This window comes from Paralichthys olivaceus, chromosome 18 (assembly GCF_024713975.1).
Source record: "Paralichthys olivaceus isolate ysfri-2021 chromosome 18, ASM2471397v2, whole genome shotgun sequence".
Classification (NCBI taxonomy): domain Eukaryota; kingdom Metazoa; phylum Chordata; class Actinopteri; order Pleuronectiformes; family Paralichthyidae; genus Paralichthys; species Paralichthys olivaceus.
In genome coordinates this window covers 20,503,600-20,523,280 of record NC_091110.1, presented here as the reverse complement: position 1 = coordinate 20,523,280, position 19,681 = coordinate 20,503,600, and the positions used below count along the sequence as shown (strand labels likewise).

The following is a 19,681-nucleotide window of genomic DNA, read 5'->3' as shown; positions in this document are numbered from 1 at the left end:
TGACTCTAAGACACTGGGAGACAGTCCTGTGTTGAAGTCACGCAGATGTATGATCATTAGTTTGTCCTCTCACGCAGACACAGAGGACACAGAAGGAAAGTTTCAGATCTGCTGACACAGTTTGTCCACAATCAGTTGGACAGATGCTCCATGGACAGCGTCATGTTCCGTCTTTGACCCGGGACAGTGGACAGATGGAGATGGACGGCGTCATGTTCCGTCTTTGACCCGGGACAGTGGACAGATGCTCCATGGACAGCGTCATGTTCCGTCTTTGACCCGGGACAGTGGACAGATGGAGATGGACAGCGTCATGTTCCGTCTTTGACCCGGGACAGTGGACAGATGGAGATGGACAGCGTCATGTTCCGTCTTTGACCCGGGACAGTGGACAGATGGAGATGGGACATGAAAGTGCGGGGGAGGAGTCACTTCTCAAATTACTTTTCAATTTTTGTTCTCAAGTGAATCAACAAACTTCCGGAATAATCCACGCGTGGAAATAAAAACGTTTAAATGTAGAATAACTAAAGAAACAAAGAACGTGAGTTTGCGTGGAACCGACAGGTGGCGACAAATCCACTCGTGGGTTTAAACCGCAGGAAAAATCCATGAAGAAGAAAATCGTTTGGTTCCAGACATTCCCCACACGCACGCTCACACGCACGCGCTCCCTGCAGCACCATGTCCTCCACCGGGACGCTCTCGGATCTCGGCCGGGCTCTGTGCATCATCACCGGCGCCTCCAGAGGCCTGGGCCGGGCCATGGCGAGACACTTGTCGGAGCTGGTGAAGCCGGGATCCGCGTTCGTCCTGGCGGCTCGATCCGGGGACGAGCTCCGGGCTGCGGCCGCGGAGGTGACCGAGGCAGCCGCAGGTAGAGGCGGCCTGTCGGTGCAGTGTGTCCCGGTGGATCTGTCCCACAGTGACGGGGTGAAGGAGCTGATGGAGGCGGTGAGAACATCCTTTACTGAGGACATGGATCATGTGCTGCTGGTGAATAACGCAGGTAGGAAACATAACTGCTGTTAACAAGTACTTATACACACACACTGCAGTATATATACTTCATGGAGCCTCAGTTTAATTAAAGTTTATTAAAAATAAAACTTTCATCCCCAGCTCATGAAACTCTGAACTCCTCCATCTGCCAGAGCTCTGCACCGTGTTATAGTTCGTTTATTATATTTGTTCTACTTTATTATAGTTCATTTATTAGATTTGTTCTACTTTATTATAGTTCATTTATTCTATTCGTTCTACTTTATTATAGTTCGTTTATTAGATTTGTTCTATTTTATTATAGTTCGTTTGTAATATTTGTTCTACTTTATTATAGTTCGTTTGTAATATTTGTTCTACTTTATTATAGTTCGTTTATTAGATTTGTTCTACTTTATTATAGTTCGTTTATTAGATTTGTTCTATTTTATTATAGTTCGTTTATTATATTTGTTCTACTTTATTATAGTTCGTTTGTTATATTTTATTTGGATACTTTAGGTTTATTGTTATTTTAGATATTTAAATGTTTTCCTGTAAGTAGTCTGAGTGTGGCTGGAGCCTGGGACTCGTTGCTAGCCACTAACTAACAGTCATTGATTGTTACTGATTACATTTAGTAACAATCAGTAACTGATTACTAATGTAATCAAATGTAATCAGTAACAACAAGCTGCTGACACGTAACGAGGAGGAAAGTCGAGTTAGTTCAACCTGCTAGTTAAGATCGTTAAAGATGGAGAGCTGTTTTATTTTATTCATCTTTTAAAATTACTTTTTTACTTTTTCCTTCCAGATGTTGTGACTTAAAGTTCAAAACACTTCCTGTACCTGCTTCAAAATAAAAGCGTGAATGATGACGTCACAGTTTAAAGACCTGATGAAAACTCTTCTGTAGAATGAGCCAATGTTTTCAGAGTAAAGTTCAAACTGTTCAGTGGATCAGGAACAGGACTTTGACCCCCTCTCTCCTCCCCTCTCCTCCCCTCTACTCCCCTCTTCTCTCCTCCCCTCTCCTCCCCTCTACTCCCCTCTTCTCTCCTCCCCTCTCCTCTCCCCCTCCCCCTCCCTTCTCCTCCCCTCTCCTCTCCTCTCCTCCCCTCTCCTCTCCTCCCCTCTCCTCCCCTCCCCTCCCCTCCTCTCCTCCCCTCTCCTCTCCTCTCCTCCCCTCTCCTCTCCTCCCCTCTCCTCCCCTCCCCTCTCCTCTCCTCTCCTCCCCTCTCCTCTCCTCTCCTCCCCTCCCTTCTCCTCCCCTCCCTTCTCCTCCCCTCTCCTCTCCTCCTCTCCTCCTCACAGCCTCTCTGGGTGATGTGTCCCGTTACATGAGAAGCTTCACCAACATGGCTGAGGTGGACTCCTACCTGTCCTTCAATGTCAGCTCCGCCCTCTGCCTCACCGCCAGCGTCCTGGAGGCGTTTCCACGGCGTCCGGGCCTGCGACGCACCGTGGTCAACGTGTCTTCGCTGTGCTCCGTGAAGCCGTACAGCTCCTGGGTGCTGTACTGCACCGGCAAGGCAGCTCGGGAGATGATGTTCAGGGTGCTGGCGGAGGAGGAGCCCGATGTGCGGGTGCTCAATTACGCTCCAGGTGGGAAACGCTCGATAGAATCATGAACAGCCGAGACTGAAACTAAAATAAAGAATAATTACATGAAATGACACTTAATTATAATGAGTTCATTTTATTCTCGATGTAAATATAAAACGTGTGTGCTCTGACTTGATCTCATTCTTTTATGTACTGAAGCAGATTCTTGTCCTCTGTTCTCAGGACCTCTGGACACCGACATGTACCAGTTGGCCAGATCCAGAACAGCTGATCCCGCCGTCAAGAAGAATTTTTCAGAAAGGTTCACTCAGGGTCAGGTGCTCACCTGCGATGAGTCCTGCACCAAAATGATGAAGGTGCTGCTGGAGGACAAATACGTCTCTGGATCTCACGTGGACTTCTACGACGTCTAGACCCGACAGCTTACAAGCATTGAGCCGCTCCCATGATGTCATTATGTGCCTTAATATAAAGTCAGACGTTAAAGTACCAGTGTGAAGAGTTTGACCTTCATCGTGATGTTGTCATCAGTGTTTCATCTCCTCGTGTTCTCATTATTTATATCAGTGTTTAAATCTGCTCCGCTCAGACAGAACGAACCAAACACTAGATCCAGTGTGTTGCAATGTGCATCCTCACCACTAGGTGACACTAAATCTGACGCACCAAAGCTTTAATAGGTGAATTTTTTAATCTAAATGAATAATGTGTGGCCTTCGTTAAATAGATGTGATTAAATAAAGTTTGTTAAATCTGTTTTCAAAACATTCCAGAAAAAGAGTTAATTCACTGACCCGCCACCGGAGGTGCCATCGTTAACTTCGGTGCCTGCAACGATAGAGAGCGTAGATTTAGACGCTCAAGGAAGAGAACACGAAGGAGCACATCTCCAGATAAACATCGGTTGGTTTCCGTGACGACCGTTCACTTCAAGTGTTCTCAGGTGGAGTCCTGCCACTCGGCGGCCATCTTGTTTTGTGACGTGTAATAACTGTTCTGTGTTCGAGACCCAACAACACTTTTATAAACTTTATTATTTCATATGTTTCAGAAATAAACCAAAAGGAGCCGAAACTGAATATTGTTTTTATTTGATTCTTATTTTTTAAGTGTTTGAAACTCCAGAAGTGTTTTACACACACACACACACACTCACTCACTCACTCACTCACTCACACACTCACTCAGTCACACACTCACACACTTTCCCTTTGATTGATTCAATAAGAATAATAATAATAATAATAATAATAATCTTCAAACACAAGCTCCAGTTTGTTTTGAGAAGATCAGTTATCCACAGGGGGTGGAGCCTAACAGAGTTTGAGGAGCCACCCACCTTCACCTGCCACCTGCACCTATTGGACAGTACTATCTGTCAATCACACTGTGGTCCCCCCCCCCCCCCCCCCCCAACACCCGGTGCTTTCTGGTCTGTTTGACTCTAAATGATCTTAATTGATTAATGAACATCAGCTGTTTGAAGACGACTTGAGACTGAGACAAAAACTCCTGAGGACAAAGTTTACTGACGTTAGAAAGTGAGAAGAGACATTTTCTCTCATTGGCCCCCCAGTGGCCAAAAACCAAACTGAGGCCTCTTTAAATGTCCAGAGACTGAAAGAGACCAGATGTACGTCCACTGGATCGTGAAAAGAAAAAGAAATGCAGACATGCAGTGAATCTGTTTCCTGTCATGTGGCTCTGACAGACAGTCACAGCTGCTGTGGACCAAAATATCCAAGGAGGAATCGACCCAAACAAGGGGACGACCGCCACAGTGTATCTGAACCTCTGCTACGTGCCCCTGCTCCCCACCCGCCCCTCTCCTCTCCCACTGCCCCCCTGTCCCGCTCTGGGGAGGTGGTATTACTCCTGGAGGAGGTGAATTTATTTTTGGCTGCAGCAGGGGTCGGGTTTAGGAAAGAGGTTCTCCTGAATGTTGGTGAAAAAGACTCTGCAGCTTTACCCCTCAGCCCGTCCCTGAGCCCGTCCCTGAGCCCGTCCCTGAGCCCGTCCCACCCTCCACCGCCTCTGACTCCTGTGTTTTGTTTGGACGCTGCGATGACAGTAGGGAACATGGAGAGTGCTGCACTGTTTGATGCAGGGAAGAAAGGTCGAGGCCTAAAGGCCACCAAGGAGCTCAGCGCTGGGGAAGTGGTCTTCACCGAGCCCAGCTTCGCTGCCGTGGTCTTCGACAGGTACGAGTCTCCTGGTTGCTGTGGTTTGTAATGTAGGACAGGTAGGAGGACAGATCGTCTCTTTGTCCTTGCAGATCTCACTCATTCACTGCAGGGTTGTTGTGGACATCAAGCTTCTCAGGTCTCTGAGCTCGTTTCTAGATTCTCATGACACCAGCAGTGAGGACGCTGTCGAGGTGTCATGTGAGCTCCAGCATGACATATTTCTGGGTTCAGATTTCAGGAGTGAGGAGGCTCTACTGAAATAAAAGCTTTCAATTGAATTGTGTTAATCTCATCCCTGGTGTGAATATAAATATGATATAAATTATTTCTGTTGTACGTTCTTTAGATTTGTAGATGTTGTTCATGTAAAACACACGACACTCGAGAGATTGTTATTTCTGCTGCTAAAGGTTTTTACAGGTTTTTAGACCTGAGAGATGTGGAAGGTTCATAAATGAATGAATCAATATGAGAAGTGAAAAACTCCACATTAAATTTCACGTGATAAACACACCAACAAGAATAACTGTCATGTTTGTACTTTGACTCTGAGGATCAGCAGACTGTTAGCTTAGCTTAGCATGAGGACTGGGAGCAAGGTGAAACAGCCGAGAATCTAAAACTCAATAATTAACACAATAAATATGAGAATTCAAAATAAATGACACATTCGTGCTTGTGGTCTAAATGAATTAGGGCTTCTGTATAATCCCGTTGAGATACTGATGAACAGAAGAGGCTGGAGAACTCCATCACGTGTTCTTGTTGGAGTTTAGCTTCTTTCATGATTCCGTTAACGAACATTTGTGCTTTCTGCCGATGAGGTCGTGAGAGAGAAGCTGATTGAAACTCATTTTGTCCTTTGACGTCGCAGCTAAACTTCTGTTCATGTCAGCAGCAGCTTTGTGTTTTTCACATGTTCCTAATGTTCTGCGTGTTTCTGTCCCGTGATGTTAACGTGTGCAGATTAAAACTGTGCAGCTCGGTTTGTCTTCATGCTCTGAAGGTAGATACAGATCTGTTAGTGAAGCCTTGGAGTCAAATGAGAGCGAGGAGCTACAGCAGCAGGATCTGCCTAATGTAAATCTATGATCTGTGTGTGTGTGTGTGTGTGTGTGTGTGTGTGGGTGTGTGTGTGTGTGTGTGTGTGTGTGTGTGTGTGTGTGTGTGTGTGTGTGTGGGTGTGTGGGGGGGGGGGAATCATCACTCTCTGGACAAGCAGACTCTTCTGAATAAACTGTTTACTCAGACACATGCTGCTGTGTGTGTCTCTGTGTGTGTGTGTGTGTGTCTGTGTGTCTCTGTGTGTGTGTCTGTGTGTCTCTGTGTGTGTGTGTGTCTGTGTGTCTCTGTGTGTGTCTCTGTGTGTGTGTGTTCCCTCAGGCTTGTGTTTGTTGTTGGGATCCAAGCAGCCGAAGATGACGATGATCATGTTCTTAACCTTTTTGAAAACAAGCTCAGAGAGCTTTACTTTGTGTATTTTGTGTCAAAGTGTACAATGGTTGTGTAACTGTGTTTACACCTGCGTCTCAGATGAAAAGTCACAAAGTCACAAAAGAAGTTTATTGTTCAGATAATAAAACTGAATAATTGTAGAGTGTAATCATGTACAGACCTGCAGTAAGAGTAACACACTGGACAAATACAATAAAACTAAATCTGGATCTTCTCATCAACAAAGAGCAAATATCACATTAAATTATCAGACACTGAAAAACTACATTACCCATCATGCAGTGCACCAGACCTCCATCCAGCTTTTGAAGCCGCTGAATTCTGCAAAGATAAAACAGAAATATCTGAAACATTAGAATTTAATATTCATGTGTTAAATAAACCACTTCAATAACTAGAGTGCAGATTATTGGAGGGAAGCTTCAGTTGCTCATTCACTCACTGAGCACTTTATTAGGAACAGCTGCTTATTCATGCAATTATCAAACTTTGAGTGTCGGCCGCAAATGATGTTGTGTTTTGATGTGTCTTGGAAAAACCATAAACTGTGAGGTGGTTCGATTCTGTTTGATTCTTGTAGTGGCAACATTCTAAAATAAGAACCTGTCACTGCAGTTTGTTTTCAGATAAATGATGAAGGATTTCTAACTCTTGGGTTTTGTTCGTCTGCTCCTCAGTTTCTTCTCTCAGGTTTGCCACAGCTGTTTCCGGCGTCAGGCCAATCTGCACCGCTGTGCTCAGTGTAAGTTTGCTCACTACTGTGACCGCACCTGCCAGACGGCATGCTGGGACGAGCACAAGCAGGAGTGTGGAGCCATCAAGAAGATCGGGAAGGCGCCCGGCGAGCACGTCCGGTATGTAAAAGAGACCTTGCTGCAGGTGTGTGTGTGTTTGTGTGTGTTTGTGTGTGTTTGTGTGTGTTTGTGTGTGTTTGTGTGTGTGTTGGATGTAGAACAGGTTGTTGGAAATGTAAACACAAACATCCATGTCGGCAAAGGGTGTGGACCTGACACTGTAAATAAATAATAAATAAATAAAGTCTCCACTTCCTCCGGAAAAGAAGCTAAAACATGTCATCTTGTGGTGATGACATCATTGTGAGTCAAATCGTGGTATCGAGGTCCCGCCCCCCAGTGTCAACTGTCAATCAAGACGTCTGTTTCTATATCATTAAATAACTGATTAAACCAAACTGATGAGAAACTTGAACAAACATCAGAGAGATGAGAACGAGCTTCTACTTTGACTCTTTAGTTTGGTCCACGTCCCATCTGCTAACATGGAGGAGGAGGAGGGGTTAATACTACAGCTAAACACCAGGGGGCCATTGAAATAGTTTAGCTTGACTTGTATGAGCCTTCATGGCGTCCACAGTTATTTCCAGTCAGTGGGACGCTCACCTCAGATCTTGTGTCTCTCCTTCAGTCTGGCAGCTCGAGTCCTGTGGCGTATTCACAAGAGCTCGGGCGTGGCGTCAGACAGTCAGCTGATCTCTGTGGACCAGCTGGAGGACCACGTGTCCGACCTGCCCGAAGACGACCTCAAGCGGCTCAAGGCCGACGTCAGCACCTTCTTAGAATACTGGTCCCACGGAAGAAAGAAGCACTCGGCCGATTACATCTCACACATCTTTGGCATCGTTAGTTTGATTATTAATATTTTTATGATGAGACTTGATGAACGAGAACATCAGTCAGAGCTCATTCCTGTCACTCACAGATATCAGAGCTCTAAATATAGATCCATGAATCATTCCACCCCCCCCCCCCCCCTCTCTCGCCCTCTCTCTCTCTGCAGATCAAGTGTAATGGATTCACTCTGAGTGATCAGAGAGGTCTGCAGGCTGTTGGTGTGGGTCTGTTTCCAAACCTGTGTCTGGTGAACCACGACTGTTGGCCCAACTGCACCGTCATCCTCAACCACGGCAAGTACGTAAAACAGCTTCTGTGGATTCTGCTGCTGACGTGAACACGACGTGATGCTGACTTCACCTCCAGCAAACCAATCATCGTTACATGTTAATAACATATGTGATAAAACATGGAGGGACTGTTCTTTAGTTTCTACTGGATCACTTCAGACTCACTGGAGAAGTTCTGAAAACAATAAAAGAATAAAAAGATATCAAGTCAAACTACAAACAGCTCGTTTCTCCATCAAGGCCCAACCGTCCTTTAAATTATTATTTTAATCTAATTATTATATAATCTGACTTCCTGTGTTAAACTGTTTTCAACGATGTTGAAAATCTTCCTTCTGTGACACAAACATTAACCGACCGTCTCTTTCTTTTGCAGCCAATCGGCTCTGAGTTCTGCTCTCCATTCTCAGAGGAGGTGAGTACATCAGCCGCCAACCTGTTCACCATGCCCCACAATGCATTGGGCAAAGTAGTGATAGAGAGAGAGAGAGAGAGAGAGAGAGAGAGAGCTGCACTGTGAAGTGAAAATAAAACCAAAATAATAAAAATCCTCAGATGAGAAGAGACGTCATTGAAAACGACTGAAAGGACCAAACGCTTCATTTACATTCATTCATTTAAATATAACAAAAGCTCTGTTTTCTCCAGTTTGACCAAAACTCGGATCTATTGCTTCAGTGAAAGACACTGAATGAATAAAATAATGACCGTCTGTCGAGTCTGTGCAGAGGAACCACCAACGTCCTGAGAACCAGGATGCTTCCTCTCCTCCTCTTCCCAGAATCGAGCTGCGAGTTCTGGAGAAAATCCCAGAGGGCGTCGAGCTGACCGTCAGCTACGTGGACTTCCTCAACCTGTCCGCCGACCGCCAGAAGAAGCTCAAGGAGCATTTCCACTTCGAGTGCACCTGCGAGCACTGCAGCCATCACACCAAGGACGACCTGATGATGGCTGCGGCCGAGGGAAGCAAAGTGAGTGAGGCCGACGACGACTCAGATACAGACTCTCCTCGTGTCTCCGTTTCTAACTTGAGTTCTGCTCTCAGGCCGATAAAGTGAAGGAGGTGACGGCCTTCAGTCAAGATTGTCTGGAGAAGATCGAGGCGTCTCGTGTTCAGGGCGATTTTCGCCACGTACGTAGCATCAGCTTCTCTTTTTATCATCCCTCGTTCTTCTGTCCGTCAATCGTCTCTGCTCTTGTGTCCGTCGTCTCTCAGGTGGTGAAGCTGTGTTGTGAATGTCTGGAGAAGCAGGAGAACGTTCTGGCCGACACTCACCTGTACAAGCTGCAGGTGCTCAGCGTCGCCAGCGAGGTTCTGTCGTACCTGCATTCGTTCTCTGAGGCTGCGGACTACGCCCACAAGATGGTGGAGGGATACACGTGAGTCAGGGATCGGGGTCTTCTGTGTAGTGACCAGCAGGGGGCGGCTGATGTTCATTTAGTACATTATGATCATTTAGAGACAAACAGACCATAAAGCATCGGATGAGTTGGGGGGTGGATACCACAGTGTGATTGACAGCTAGTACTGTCCAATGGACGCGGGTTGCAGGTGTAGGTGGGCATACCCTCGCACAGGCTCCTCCCCCTATCCCTTCAAATATGGTTACTTCCGGTTTCAAAAAACCAAGATGGCGCTGAACACAACGTGAAACTGAGGCTCACAAACCAACAGGTGACGGTTGAGAGATTGGAAGGAAACCAAAACGACACCATGATCGTGTTACTCACGTAAACTCCAAGTACTTAAATACAGCGCTGGAGTAAATACTCAGCTTCGCACTGTGGAGGCGTCTGTCGGCCTCATACCTGAAACACGGCAGCTGCAGACGTGGGACTGATCCTTCCTCTCTCTTCTGAACAGGAAGTTGTATCACCCTAACAACGCCCAGTTGGGCATGGCCATCATGCGGGCGGGCGTCACCCACTGGCACGCTGGTCAGATCGAGGCGGGCCACAGAATGATCTGCACGGCCTACGGGATCCTCATGGTCACACATGGACCGAACCACGCCATCACCAGAGACCTGGAGGTAAACGACTCGACACTGTTGCATGTGGAAATATCTTCACGTCGTTATTGAAGAGCCGTACTCACAGTTTCATCCTCCTGGTTTCAGACCATGCGTGCGCAGACGGAGGCGGAGCTGAAGATGTTCAGGCAGAACGAGCTGAAGTACCACACCATGAGGGACGCCGCTCTGAAGATCCAGCCCACGGCCTCGTGTTAACTGTGTACCTTCATGTACATATACTGCATGTCCTCTAAAGCACTGTAGCCGGTCCATGATCTTATGTGAGAGCCAACACAACTCGCCGTGTGTAGTTTCCACAATAAAAGAGTTTCAAAACAGTCGTGATCATTTGACCTCGAGTCCGAACAACTGATTGTTCATATTATTGATCGTCAGATTTTGAATAATGTTCTGTGAAGGCTGATCAAACCTCATCACATCATTTACTAAAGCTGGTTTTCCACTAAAAACCCACTGACGTCTGTGACTTGTCTGTGACTTGTCTGTGATTTGTCTGTGATATTTCTGTGACTTGTCTGTGATTTGTCTGGGATGTGATTCAAACTTCTCGGATCTCGGACAAATGGGCCTTTAAAAAAAATCCCTGTTTCAGGAGTACTGAGAAATAAACCTGTACGTGGCCTCAAATACAACACAGAATTATTATTCATCAGTGAAATGAAAAATCATTGAGCGGTTTTTTTCCAAACATGAAAAAAATCTCTTTTATTTAAAGCTCATTCTGCGTCCCGTTAAAAAACTCACTTTACAAAGATTATTCGCTGTTGACAAAGTCAGAGAAAAAGAACCAACGCAGGAAGAAACTAACTTTTAAAAAGTTTATCAAAAAGCTGAAAATAGAAGCTGTGTGTGTCACGGCTACAGTTTCATCACAGTGAGAAACGTCTGATGGTCCACTGCTGCCAACGGCATCTGTAAAGGTCAAAGGTCAAAGGTCGCAGGATAACATGTTTCAGTCTGAATACTTTAAATACAAAATGACAAATTATTAAACCTCCCTTCATTATTTCCAGTTTTTGTTGTCTTTGATTCAAACATATTTCTTTGTGACTTTAGTGTCGACTTAACGAAACAGTGAGAACAAGCTTTGAATCCCTCGTTAAATTAAAAAAATATTTAAAATAACATTCAAATGTACAATGAAGACAAACAGGTTGATAATTCCCAGAGTCACTGTGAAGAAGATATATTAACACATTTCTGTACATTAGTGTTTTCAGAAAAACTTCATTTGAAATCATCAAAATGATCAAATCTCAAAATCTCAGATGGGACAATAAAGTGACGCGTTCTCCGTCTCATTGGACGACACAGAGGTCGGTGCCGGACTCATCGTCTACCGCCCCAGCAGCGTCTCTGTGAGTCCTGCCGTGCTCGACCGAGCCTCCGTCCTGCTCGTACCCCTGCAGACGCTGCCTCAGCTCCGTCAGCAGCTCTTTACCGTCGCTCGACGGCAGGTTGCCCAGGTAATACTGAGGCGTCAGCTCCACGAGCCTGCGGAGGAGAGTCAGGTTGTTTTTATCTGAGGTTAAGAACTTCTACAGACAATAATAAAACATTTAAAGGATTTGCATTAAGAAACATGTCTTGGGTGCAAAGGCTTTTACTTTAACAGCCCAGTTTAACCGTCTCAAGTGCTCCCAGGAGCCCCCTGGAGGCAGGATGCGATAGCCTAGCTCAGCTTAAGCTGTGGCGAGCAGCAGGACATTACACGTCTAAACCATAACGCATCTCACAGTTCCACTCACATCTGGGGATGGACCTCGGAAGCGATGCGGATGCAGTTGTCACGTGAAATGGTGAATTCGTGGTAGAGGACCCAGTCGGGGGGGTCAGGGCAGGGCTGGCGACACCGGTAGGAAGAGAACGGATGCAGGTGAGCGACGTGGCGGTGCGAGAGCAGGAGGTAGTTTCCTGATCCGTCCACGTCGTGAGCCAGCTGAGCAGGAAAAGAGAAACGTCATCAGACGACTTCACAGACACTTCATTCGTTACGAGATAGCTACAACTGCTAATGGTAGCACACAGCATACAACTAAATCTGTTTCACCTTTAACTTATTTTGGTACAAATGCTGAATATTGTATTTGTGTGGTGAAAACCAGTCACAGTGACCACAGAGGAAAAACACTATAATATATTTGCTAATGTAAGCATGCTAAGATGCTAACAACGCTGTAGCCCAGGAGTAAAAACATGAAGCTATGGAACTGTGAGTGACTCAGGAGCCACTGACCTCGACAGAAGAGTCGACTGTGCCCAGCAGCTCCACATCCACATCACAGACATTAAAGAACAATTCTGAGAAAACCGGTTGTTTACTTTGAGGAAGAATCCTGAGATGAGAGCTCGCTTGATATTCGTGCAGTTGTCCTGACACCCGAAGGCAGGAGGAGAAACAGGAAGCTCGATTCGCTGCATCACCTCCAGCAGCTCCGCCCTGATTACCGCCGCCAGTCGCAAGGAGGCGTGACTGAGGAAGTTTGTGTTGCACCACGACTCGTCCCGATTATCTGACCAGACAAAGACCGAAATTCACTCAATGACTCACTTATTATTTTATGATTTAAAGTCGACACCGTCAACAATCATCCTGTGAGAAGACAGCAGGAGAACATCTGGAACCTTCTCAGTGAGTGGGCGTGTCTCTGAGGTTTCTAACACGTGATGGACGTGAAACTGAAGAACACAAATCTCTCAGGATGAAGAAGAGGACACGTAGAAGACGAAGACGATTCCAGAGCTTTTGGTGATAAGGGCCGACGCCGGCGTGGATGAGCTGTAAACAACAACACTGATGGTGTTGTGTGAAAACATCTGGTGTGTGATGAAGTTACGTACGCTCAGTGAAGGCTTGGTAGATGTTGATGAGCGTCATGTGATCTCCCTCTGTGTGCATCAGAGATCTCCAGTGTGTGACGGCAGCTTCCTCTCTGCTGGATTCAACCGTCAGGAAACACGATGGCGCTAAGACCAGAGACAGATCACGTCCTATAAATATAATCACAAGCAACAGAGGCTTCATTTCCCACTTTGTTTTAAAGACGAGTGTTACCTGTGAGCATGGCGGCTATCGTGAGCAGCTCATCAACGCAGTCGTACTCGCAGGCAGCGATCAGAGCTTTCGCTAGCGATGGTTCCAGTGGCAGCTCCGACATTATGATGCCAACTTCCGACAGGTTACCATCATCGTCCAACGCTGCCAGGTAGTCCAGGTCCTCCAGGGCCTGCATGAGAGCCTCAGGGGCTGAGGGGGGGGTTCAACATTCACAGTAATCAAAATCATGCACTGTAAATAAAGATGGACGACATGACGGTTCCTAAAGTGAAGCCAAAGCTTCTTGTGGCTGACTGCTGTCTTCTCAAAATGGTTTCTGTCATTTTAGGGAGTTCTCTTCACAACAAGATGGCAGCCGCCACAGCCGAGATATTTTGGTCTCATCTGGATAGATTAGAGGTCTTCATGATCTGAAACTATCTGACCCCATACACATAAATTACATTTCAAACGTGTCGTGGGTTCATGGTGGATTTTTCATACGTTTCAAAAGAACTTGTTGTTTCCAGCTGTTGACCATATTTGGGCTAAGCTAACAAGCTGCTGCTTGTTCCATTATATTTAACGTCTGCTCCACTTTAAAACCTCGAACTCTCTCAAACCCCTTTAAATCCGGTTTGTACCTGGTCTGTCCAGGAACTTGCACTGTCCCATGTCGGCAATATCGAGTCTCTTGAGCAGGAGCACGAGGTGGCTGAGGTTTTCGTCCAGCACCCCCGGACAGTGAGCCGCCGCCATCCCGTCATCGTACAGAGACTGAGGGTACAGACGGAGACAAAGCCCTGAGGAGGAGGAGACAACAGTGACCAGTCACCATAAAGAAAAACACTCTACGTTTTAAGTATTAACAATATCCGAAAGGAAAATATCTGGTCGGTCAAAGCTCCAGTGTAATTCATGATTCTCCCTCCGAGTGTCGCCAAAGTCAAACATTTTAAAATCTTGCACGTAGCATTAAAACAGCTGTGGTGAATCTTCAACGACCTTTGACCCACCTGGAAGGTGACTGTTGACTCTCTGAGCTCTCATGTCCGCCTGGTGTTTGCTGATCATCCTCAGAACCTGTGAGTTTGCTCTTATTTGTGGGTTGTAAACCTGAGGCAGGAAACGAAGGAGAGACAACGATAACCTGAAACGCTCTTTTCATCGTCACTTCAATCAAATCAGCGTCCGTCTCAGAACTTCATCATTTTCTGTATTGATCTGGTTCCAGCTCATAATGACCAAATAAAGACAATAAACTAAAGTCAGAATCATAAGCTCACAGTTTTCAGTTGAAGGCCGGTGTCTATGACGTAGCGAATGGCCGGCAGAGAGAAGGATGCCTCCGATAACGTGTCGGTGATGATAACCTTCCTCTTGACGCCCGGACCTCCTGCTCCCAGCGCCGAGCCGCCGTCCACGCCCTCGGAGCTGTCGTTGTTTTTGAGCGTGGAGGATTCAGGGTCGGATTCGTAGACCCTCTGTGTCAGTCCACCCAGTCCGGCGTGGAGTGGGAGGATCCTGAGAGGACCGAGCTGAGGACTCAGAGCAACGCACTCCTTCTCCAGCAGGGCGGCGCACTCTTCAATTTCCTGCACAGACCAAAGAAGAAAGAAAGAGACCAGAGTCCGTGTTTTAACCCTGAATAAAGACTCAAATGTGAGGTCATAAGCCTCCTCCATGTTGGCAGATGGGACATGGACCAAACTAAATAAATCAGTTGTCTTTGCACAAGTGGAGACGAGTTGGAGACATCGCTGCTGCAGCCTCACGGACACGGTGGAGTTTCTTCTTCTCTCTCGATGAATCATCATTCTCAGGTTTAATCTACAGAGCGGTTTTTATTTTCCACAGAAAACTGGTTCAACCAAATTTCTCTCGGCTGAAGTTTCTCCACCTTTGTTTTGTTTGTGGAGTGAAACCAGGACACGTGAACCTGAGGCCTGTCATGAAATTCAACACCCTTTGTCAACACCACGCCTCCTTCACAGGTTAAATGAGACAGACTTCATCTGTGCGGTTTGATTTATATATGTTTTTATCTTGTACCTGAGAACTCGCCAGAAACACCATCACATCTCCTTTCTCTCCTCTTCTGTGAAGATCTAACACGGTGTGACAGGCGGCAGCTAAAGGCTCCTTCCCGGAGGACAGTTCTCTGTACAACGTCTCCACGCCGTTCGTCGTCTCAATCTTCTCCGCTGCGCCTCCACCACCCTCCTTCTCCTCCTCTCCGGTCGCAGCATCAGCGAGCAGACTGTCCAGAGAGAGGTGAGGGACGGAGGCTCCCAGGAAGCCAGAGAGGCGAGGCGCCAGCATCGGGTGAGTGAGGAGAACCACCCGGAAGTTGTCGGGCCTCTGGCGGCAGACGTCACACAGCAGGCCGAGCAGCACGTCTGTGGACACGGTTCGCTCCTGGAGCTCGTCCAACACCACGACACCGTACTGATGCAGCAGAGGGTCTGACATCATTTCCTCCAACAGGAGCGTGTCACTGACAAACCTGAAGAATCAAAACCATTCAAACAAATTAAAGATTTTTAAACCATAAAAACATCAACAGCCTGAAGCTCTGTCAACATAAAATCACTCTCAGGGACAAAACCTGAACTCTGACACGTTTTCAGTCCTGATGTTAAAACCTGGTCTTTGTGTCTCAGCTGATACTGATCTGATACCAGTGTTTAATGAAGCGATGTAAACACATGTATGATACTAATTTACTGAGCGGTTACTTCTAATGAAAACGGTAAATCATCAATAATCGTCATTGATCCTCTCGTTTGACTCCATGTGAGAGAAAGACGTTGCAACATCATCATTATGAAACTGGGACCCGGAGGAGATGAGTTCACATGACACAGATCAGATAAAGACTCCGTTCATGGTTTTCTCCGTTTGAACACTGAGCTTTTGTTTTAAACTAAAACTCTACAGAAATACTTCAGGTTGCTCCAAGAAAAGTTGTTCATAAATAACAAGTGAACTGTTGTTGGTGCATTTTTAAGAGGTGAGGACATTTTTCTGTGCAGTTTAGTTTCAGAGAAAAATAAATATGGATTTGATATTTTCTGTTTGTTTAACAGAGACGTGGAGGTTTTCTGGATTAGTTTAAATCTAAAACTCACTCATTAACACGCTGTGTTAAGTTTGTAAGATGAAGAAGTTGTGGCGTTACAGTGAGTTAAACCCTGAAATCATTTTTCTTTACATATTTAGTTTGAAATAATATTTGTGGTGAATAAATAATCCATTCACTGGTCATGAATGCTTGTATTGTGTTTTACCACCAGTTGAAGACGACTCTGAATTAAACCACAGTAGAAATCAATCTCTCTGAGGCGTGACACCGTGTGACAACAAGCGGGTCTTGTGCTAACCATGAAATATAACACGCCGCCCCGGGCACCTCCCACCACACGGATGCTCAAGTCTGAATTCATCCAGCAAGAGTGATGTCATCACGTTACTCTGAGAATCGACACTTCAACAGAACAGAATCTGGAAGAGCTCAGTTACCTGAGCAGGGTGTCGGGTGTGCAGCTGTCGTCATGAGACACCCTGTAGCCCACCTCCAGACCCAGGCTGAGGTCCATCTCATCCGCCACACGAAGAGCGAGACTCACCGCCGCCGCCGAGTACGGCTGCGAGCAACACACCAGGCCCTGGGAGAACTCGTATGACAGCGCGTACTCCACACACCACTGAGGCACCTGCAGCGAGGACGTTAAAGATCACTGAGGACATTAGTGACCACAGGCTCTCAGGTTCGATGAAGCACAAAACTAATTCAGATGAATCAATTATTATTAAAATCCTTCAAATAGAAATAAAGCTCATGGACGGGTTCAGACCCAGTGTCTCATATAAACCAGTTCTTCGTTTCCAGCAGCGAAGAACCGGATCAATCTGACACTTCGCTGCTGGAGAAGAAAGAACGTCTCTGGATTCTCATGAACAAAATAAAAACCACAACAAGATAATAAATCAAGTGACGTAACGCCGAGGTAATAAAAACGTCTGGACTGTGGAAGGTAACAGAACTTTCTATTGTGGAGAAACGTGACTGAACTTCTATAACATGTGATCGTGGACTCGACCTTGTGATCTGGTGGTTACCTGTGTGCTCTTCCCGCTGCCGCTCGGCGCACTGAGCAGCACCATGTGGTGACTCTCCAGATGCTCCAGCAGACTCCTCCTCAGCCTCCACGCAGGTAACTGCTGCCGCTCCTCCAGCAGCGAGTAGTAACGTGACGAAAAGGGCAAACTGTCGTACGGGTTCACCTCCAGGTCCCCGAGACCCTCGTCCTCTCCTCCTCCTCCGTCCACGTCATCGTCCAAATCCCCGGAGAGGAGCGAAGACACGGAGAGGGAGTCCAGGGCCATCGAGAGCTTGGACCCCGAGGAGGAGGACGTGGTCGAGGGCTTCACTGGAGGAGACGACATCTTCAGGAGACGGTGAAGGAGAGAGGGGCCACAGATTATCTGCAGAGAGGAGGTGATGTTAGAGGTGAACACAGAGGAGAGGAGAGAGGAGAGGAGGAGAGGAGGAGAGGAGGAGAGGAGAGGAGGAGAGGAGAGGAGAGGAGGAGAGGAGGAGAGGAGAGGAGGAGAGGAGGAGAGGAGGAGAGGAGGAGAGGAGAGGAGGAGAGGAGGAGAGGAGAGGAGAGGAGGAGAGGAGGTGATGTTAGAGGTAAACACAGAGGAGAGGAGAGAGGAGAGGAGGAGAGGAGGAGAGGAGAGGAGAGGAGGGGAGGTGATGTTAGAGGTGAACACAGAGGAGAGGAGAGGAAGAGAAAAAGAGATGAGAGGAGAGGAGAGGAAGAGAAAAAGAGATGAGAGGAGAGGAGAGGAAGAGAGGAGAGGAAGAGAGGAGAGGAGGTGATGTTAGAGGTGAACACAGAGGAGAGGAGAGAGGAGGAGAGGAGAGGAAGAGAGATGAGAGGACGGGGACAACCTGCAGTCACACACCAGGTCCTTAAAGAGACAGAGTTAGAGACAGAGGCTGAAAGAGGAGCAGCAGTGATGGACGGTGTGAGGACAGAGGTTCTGGAGACATTTGACACTAACACTGATTAAATGATCAACTAGATTTGTCCTCTGATAGTTAGAGACACACGGGCGGAGACACAGGATGATGAGGACAATACAAACAAACTGTTTGTCCTTTAGATGAAAAACCTTTGTCTTCATGTCTCATGTCTTCATGTCCCATGTCTTCATTTCTTTTGCTCTGATATTTAAACCGATGACGTCACACAAACACACACACTCACACATGAAAACAACACACACTTAAACATGGTGGACAAAGAAAAAAACACACACACACACACACACACGACAACGACACGCACACAAACATGGTGGACACACACGCACAGTATGTGAACGAGCCTCACCTGGGAGACATGTCCGCGGACAGGTGAACAATCTAACCCGGAACACACGCTCCTCCCTCGGCCCTGCTGCAGCTGTTGTGTCCGCTCGCTCCTCCGGGCTCCGGGTTCCGCCCCCACACACCGGACACCGGAAAACAAGGCTGAGTCCTCCCGGTTCTTCCCGGTTCCTCCCGGTTCCTCTCGGTTCCTCCCGGTTCTTCCCGGTTCCTCCCGGTTCCTCTCGGTTCCTCCCGGTTCCTCCCGGTTCTTCCCGGTTCCTCCCGGTTCCTCCCGGTTCCTCCCGGTTCCTCCTGGCTGCTGACGGAGCAGAGACGCAGCTTCAGCGGACAGCCGCCATGTTTGTTACCGAGCTGTCAAAGCTCGTGTTACATTCAGGGACCCTCAGAAAAAAGCCCGATCGTCTCTACTGACCCCTGGTGGCTGACTGCAGTATTGACTATAAACCTCCATGTTTAATATACAATATAATCACGAGGGGTCACATTATCTCCTTCACACTTCAAACTACAGTTAATTTAAATTAAAGGCTCAACATTATAGTTATTATATTTTGAATTATTATAAACTCTGTGACGCATCTAATTAATGAAGTCGTTCCTGTTGCTCACGTGCTTGGCTCCGCCCTCACAGCCAACGCCTATGGATGAATCGATTTGTTTTGAACTTTAAATCAACATGATGAAACTTTTCTACCTTAAAGCTCCAGTGAGTCAGATTCAGGTGAGAGGATCTATCGGCAGAAACCTAATGTAGAATAATCCTCATGATGTTTTCAGGAGTTTGTTTCATCTAAGTTATATGAATTGTAGTTTTCTTTACCCCAGAAAAGGTCCTTTAAATTTAAATACTTTATATTTACATGGAGGGGACCCTCTCTATGGAGGCCGCCATGTTTTTAACATTAGTCCAGACTGAACAAACTAAAACCTTTTGAGTTTTTATGACGACTGAAGCTTCCACAGGTTCTTCTTCATGTTTGGAAGGAGAGGGGGAGGGGTGTTCAGCTGCAACATGACACTTCACCACTAGATGTCACTAAATACTACGCACTGCACCTTTAAACCAGCAGCTTGATCAAAGTGAGTCTGATG

The 19,681-nt window shown here is 46.7% G+C and overlaps 3 protein-coding genes across 3 annotated transcripts; 2 read left to right on the top strand and 1 right to left on the bottom strand.

Annotated features, from left to right (window-relative positions):
• Positions 1–632: 632 nt before the first annotated feature.
• On the top strand, positions 633–3,624 carry spra (sepiapterin reductase a). The gene is made up of 3 exons (XM_069514192.1): positions 633–1,009; positions 2,299–2,589; positions 2,773–3,624. Exons 1-3 carry the CDS (start codon positions 685–687, stop codon positions 2,961–2,963), a joined length of 807 nt encoding a protein of 268 aa, XP_069370293.1. The 5' UTR covers positions 633–684; the 3' UTR covers positions 2,964–3,624.
• A 576-nt stretch (positions 3,625–4,200) lies between these two features.
• LOC109645737 (histone-lysine N-methyltransferase Smyd1-like) lies at positions 4,201–10,465 on the top strand. The gene is made up of 10 exons (XM_069513566.1): positions 4,201–4,751; positions 6,869–7,045; positions 7,617–7,830; positions 7,989–8,119; positions 8,489–8,527; positions 8,894–9,083; positions 9,158–9,244; positions 9,329–9,492; positions 9,977–10,145; positions 10,233–10,465. The coding sequence occupies exons 1-10, from the start codon at positions 4,216–4,218 to the stop codon at positions 10,341–10,343; spliced, it is 1,818 nt and encodes a 605-aa protein (XP_069369667.1). The 5' UTR covers positions 4,201–4,215; the 3' UTR covers positions 10,344–10,465.
• A 359-nt stretch (positions 10,466–10,824) lies between these two features.
• On the bottom strand, positions 10,825–18,961 carry LOC109645738 (ATP-dependent RNA helicase DQX1-like). Its single transcript, XM_069513565.1, has 12 exons — positions 18,591–18,961; positions 17,308–17,673; positions 16,708–16,901; positions 15,238–15,691; positions 14,472–14,780; positions 14,202–14,301; positions 13,830–13,988; positions 13,204–13,395; positions 12,990–13,115; positions 12,471–12,661; positions 11,897–12,087; positions 10,825–11,642 (listed from the first exon to the last, which is right to left on the bottom strand). Exons 2-12 carry the CDS (start codon positions 17,632–17,634, stop codon positions 11,447–11,449), a joined length of 2,439 nt encoding a protein of 812 aa, XP_069369666.1. The 5' UTR covers positions 17,635–17,673; positions 18,591–18,961; the 3' UTR covers positions 10,825–11,446.
• Between the last annotated feature and the right edge of the window lie 720 nt (positions 18,962–19,681).

What these genes read in the sequence shown, in the direction of transcription:
- spra (XM_069514192.1), top strand. Translation starts at nt 685, where the DNA reads ATGTCCTCCACCGGGACGCTCTCGGATCTCGGCCGGGCTCTGTGCATC. An exon ending in GCTGCTGGTGAATAACGCAG is followed by an intron (nt 1,010 to 2,298) that starts GTAGGAAACATA and finishes TCCTCCTCACAG; the next exon opens with CCTCTCTGGGTGATGTGTCC. An exon ending in GGTGCTCAATTACGCTCCAG is followed by an intron (nt 2,590 to 2,772) that starts GTGGGAAACGCT and finishes CTCTGTTCTCAG; the next exon opens with GACCTCTGGACACCGACATG.
- LOC109645737 (XM_069513566.1), top strand. Translation starts at nt 4,216, where the DNA reads ATGCAGACATGCAGTGAATCTGTTTCCTGTCATGTGGCTCTGACAGAC. An exon ending in GCGCCCGGCGAGCACGTCCG is followed by an intron (nt 7,046 to 7,616) that starts GTATGTAAAAGA and finishes TCTCTCCTTCAG; the next exon opens with TCTGGCAGCTCGAGTCCTGT. An exon ending in GTCATCCTCAACCACGGCAA is followed by an intron (nt 8,120 to 8,488) that starts GTACGTAAAACA and finishes TTTCTTTTGCAG; the next exon opens with CCAATCGGCTCTGAGTTCTG.
- LOC109645738 (XM_069513565.1), bottom strand. Translation starts at nt 17,634, where the DNA reads ATGTCGTCTCCTCCAGTGAAGCCCTCGACCACGTCCTCCTCCTCGGGG. An exon ending in TGTTTCTGGCGAGTTCTCAG is followed by an intron (nt 14,781 to 15,237) that starts GTACAAGATAAA and finishes TGGTCTGTGCAG; the next exon opens with GAAATTGAAGAGTGCGCCGC. An exon ending in CAAGTTCCTGGACAGACCAG is followed by an intron (nt 13,396 to 13,829) that starts GTACAAACCGGA and finishes CCCCCCCCTCAG; the next exon opens with CCCCTGAGGCTCTCATGCAG.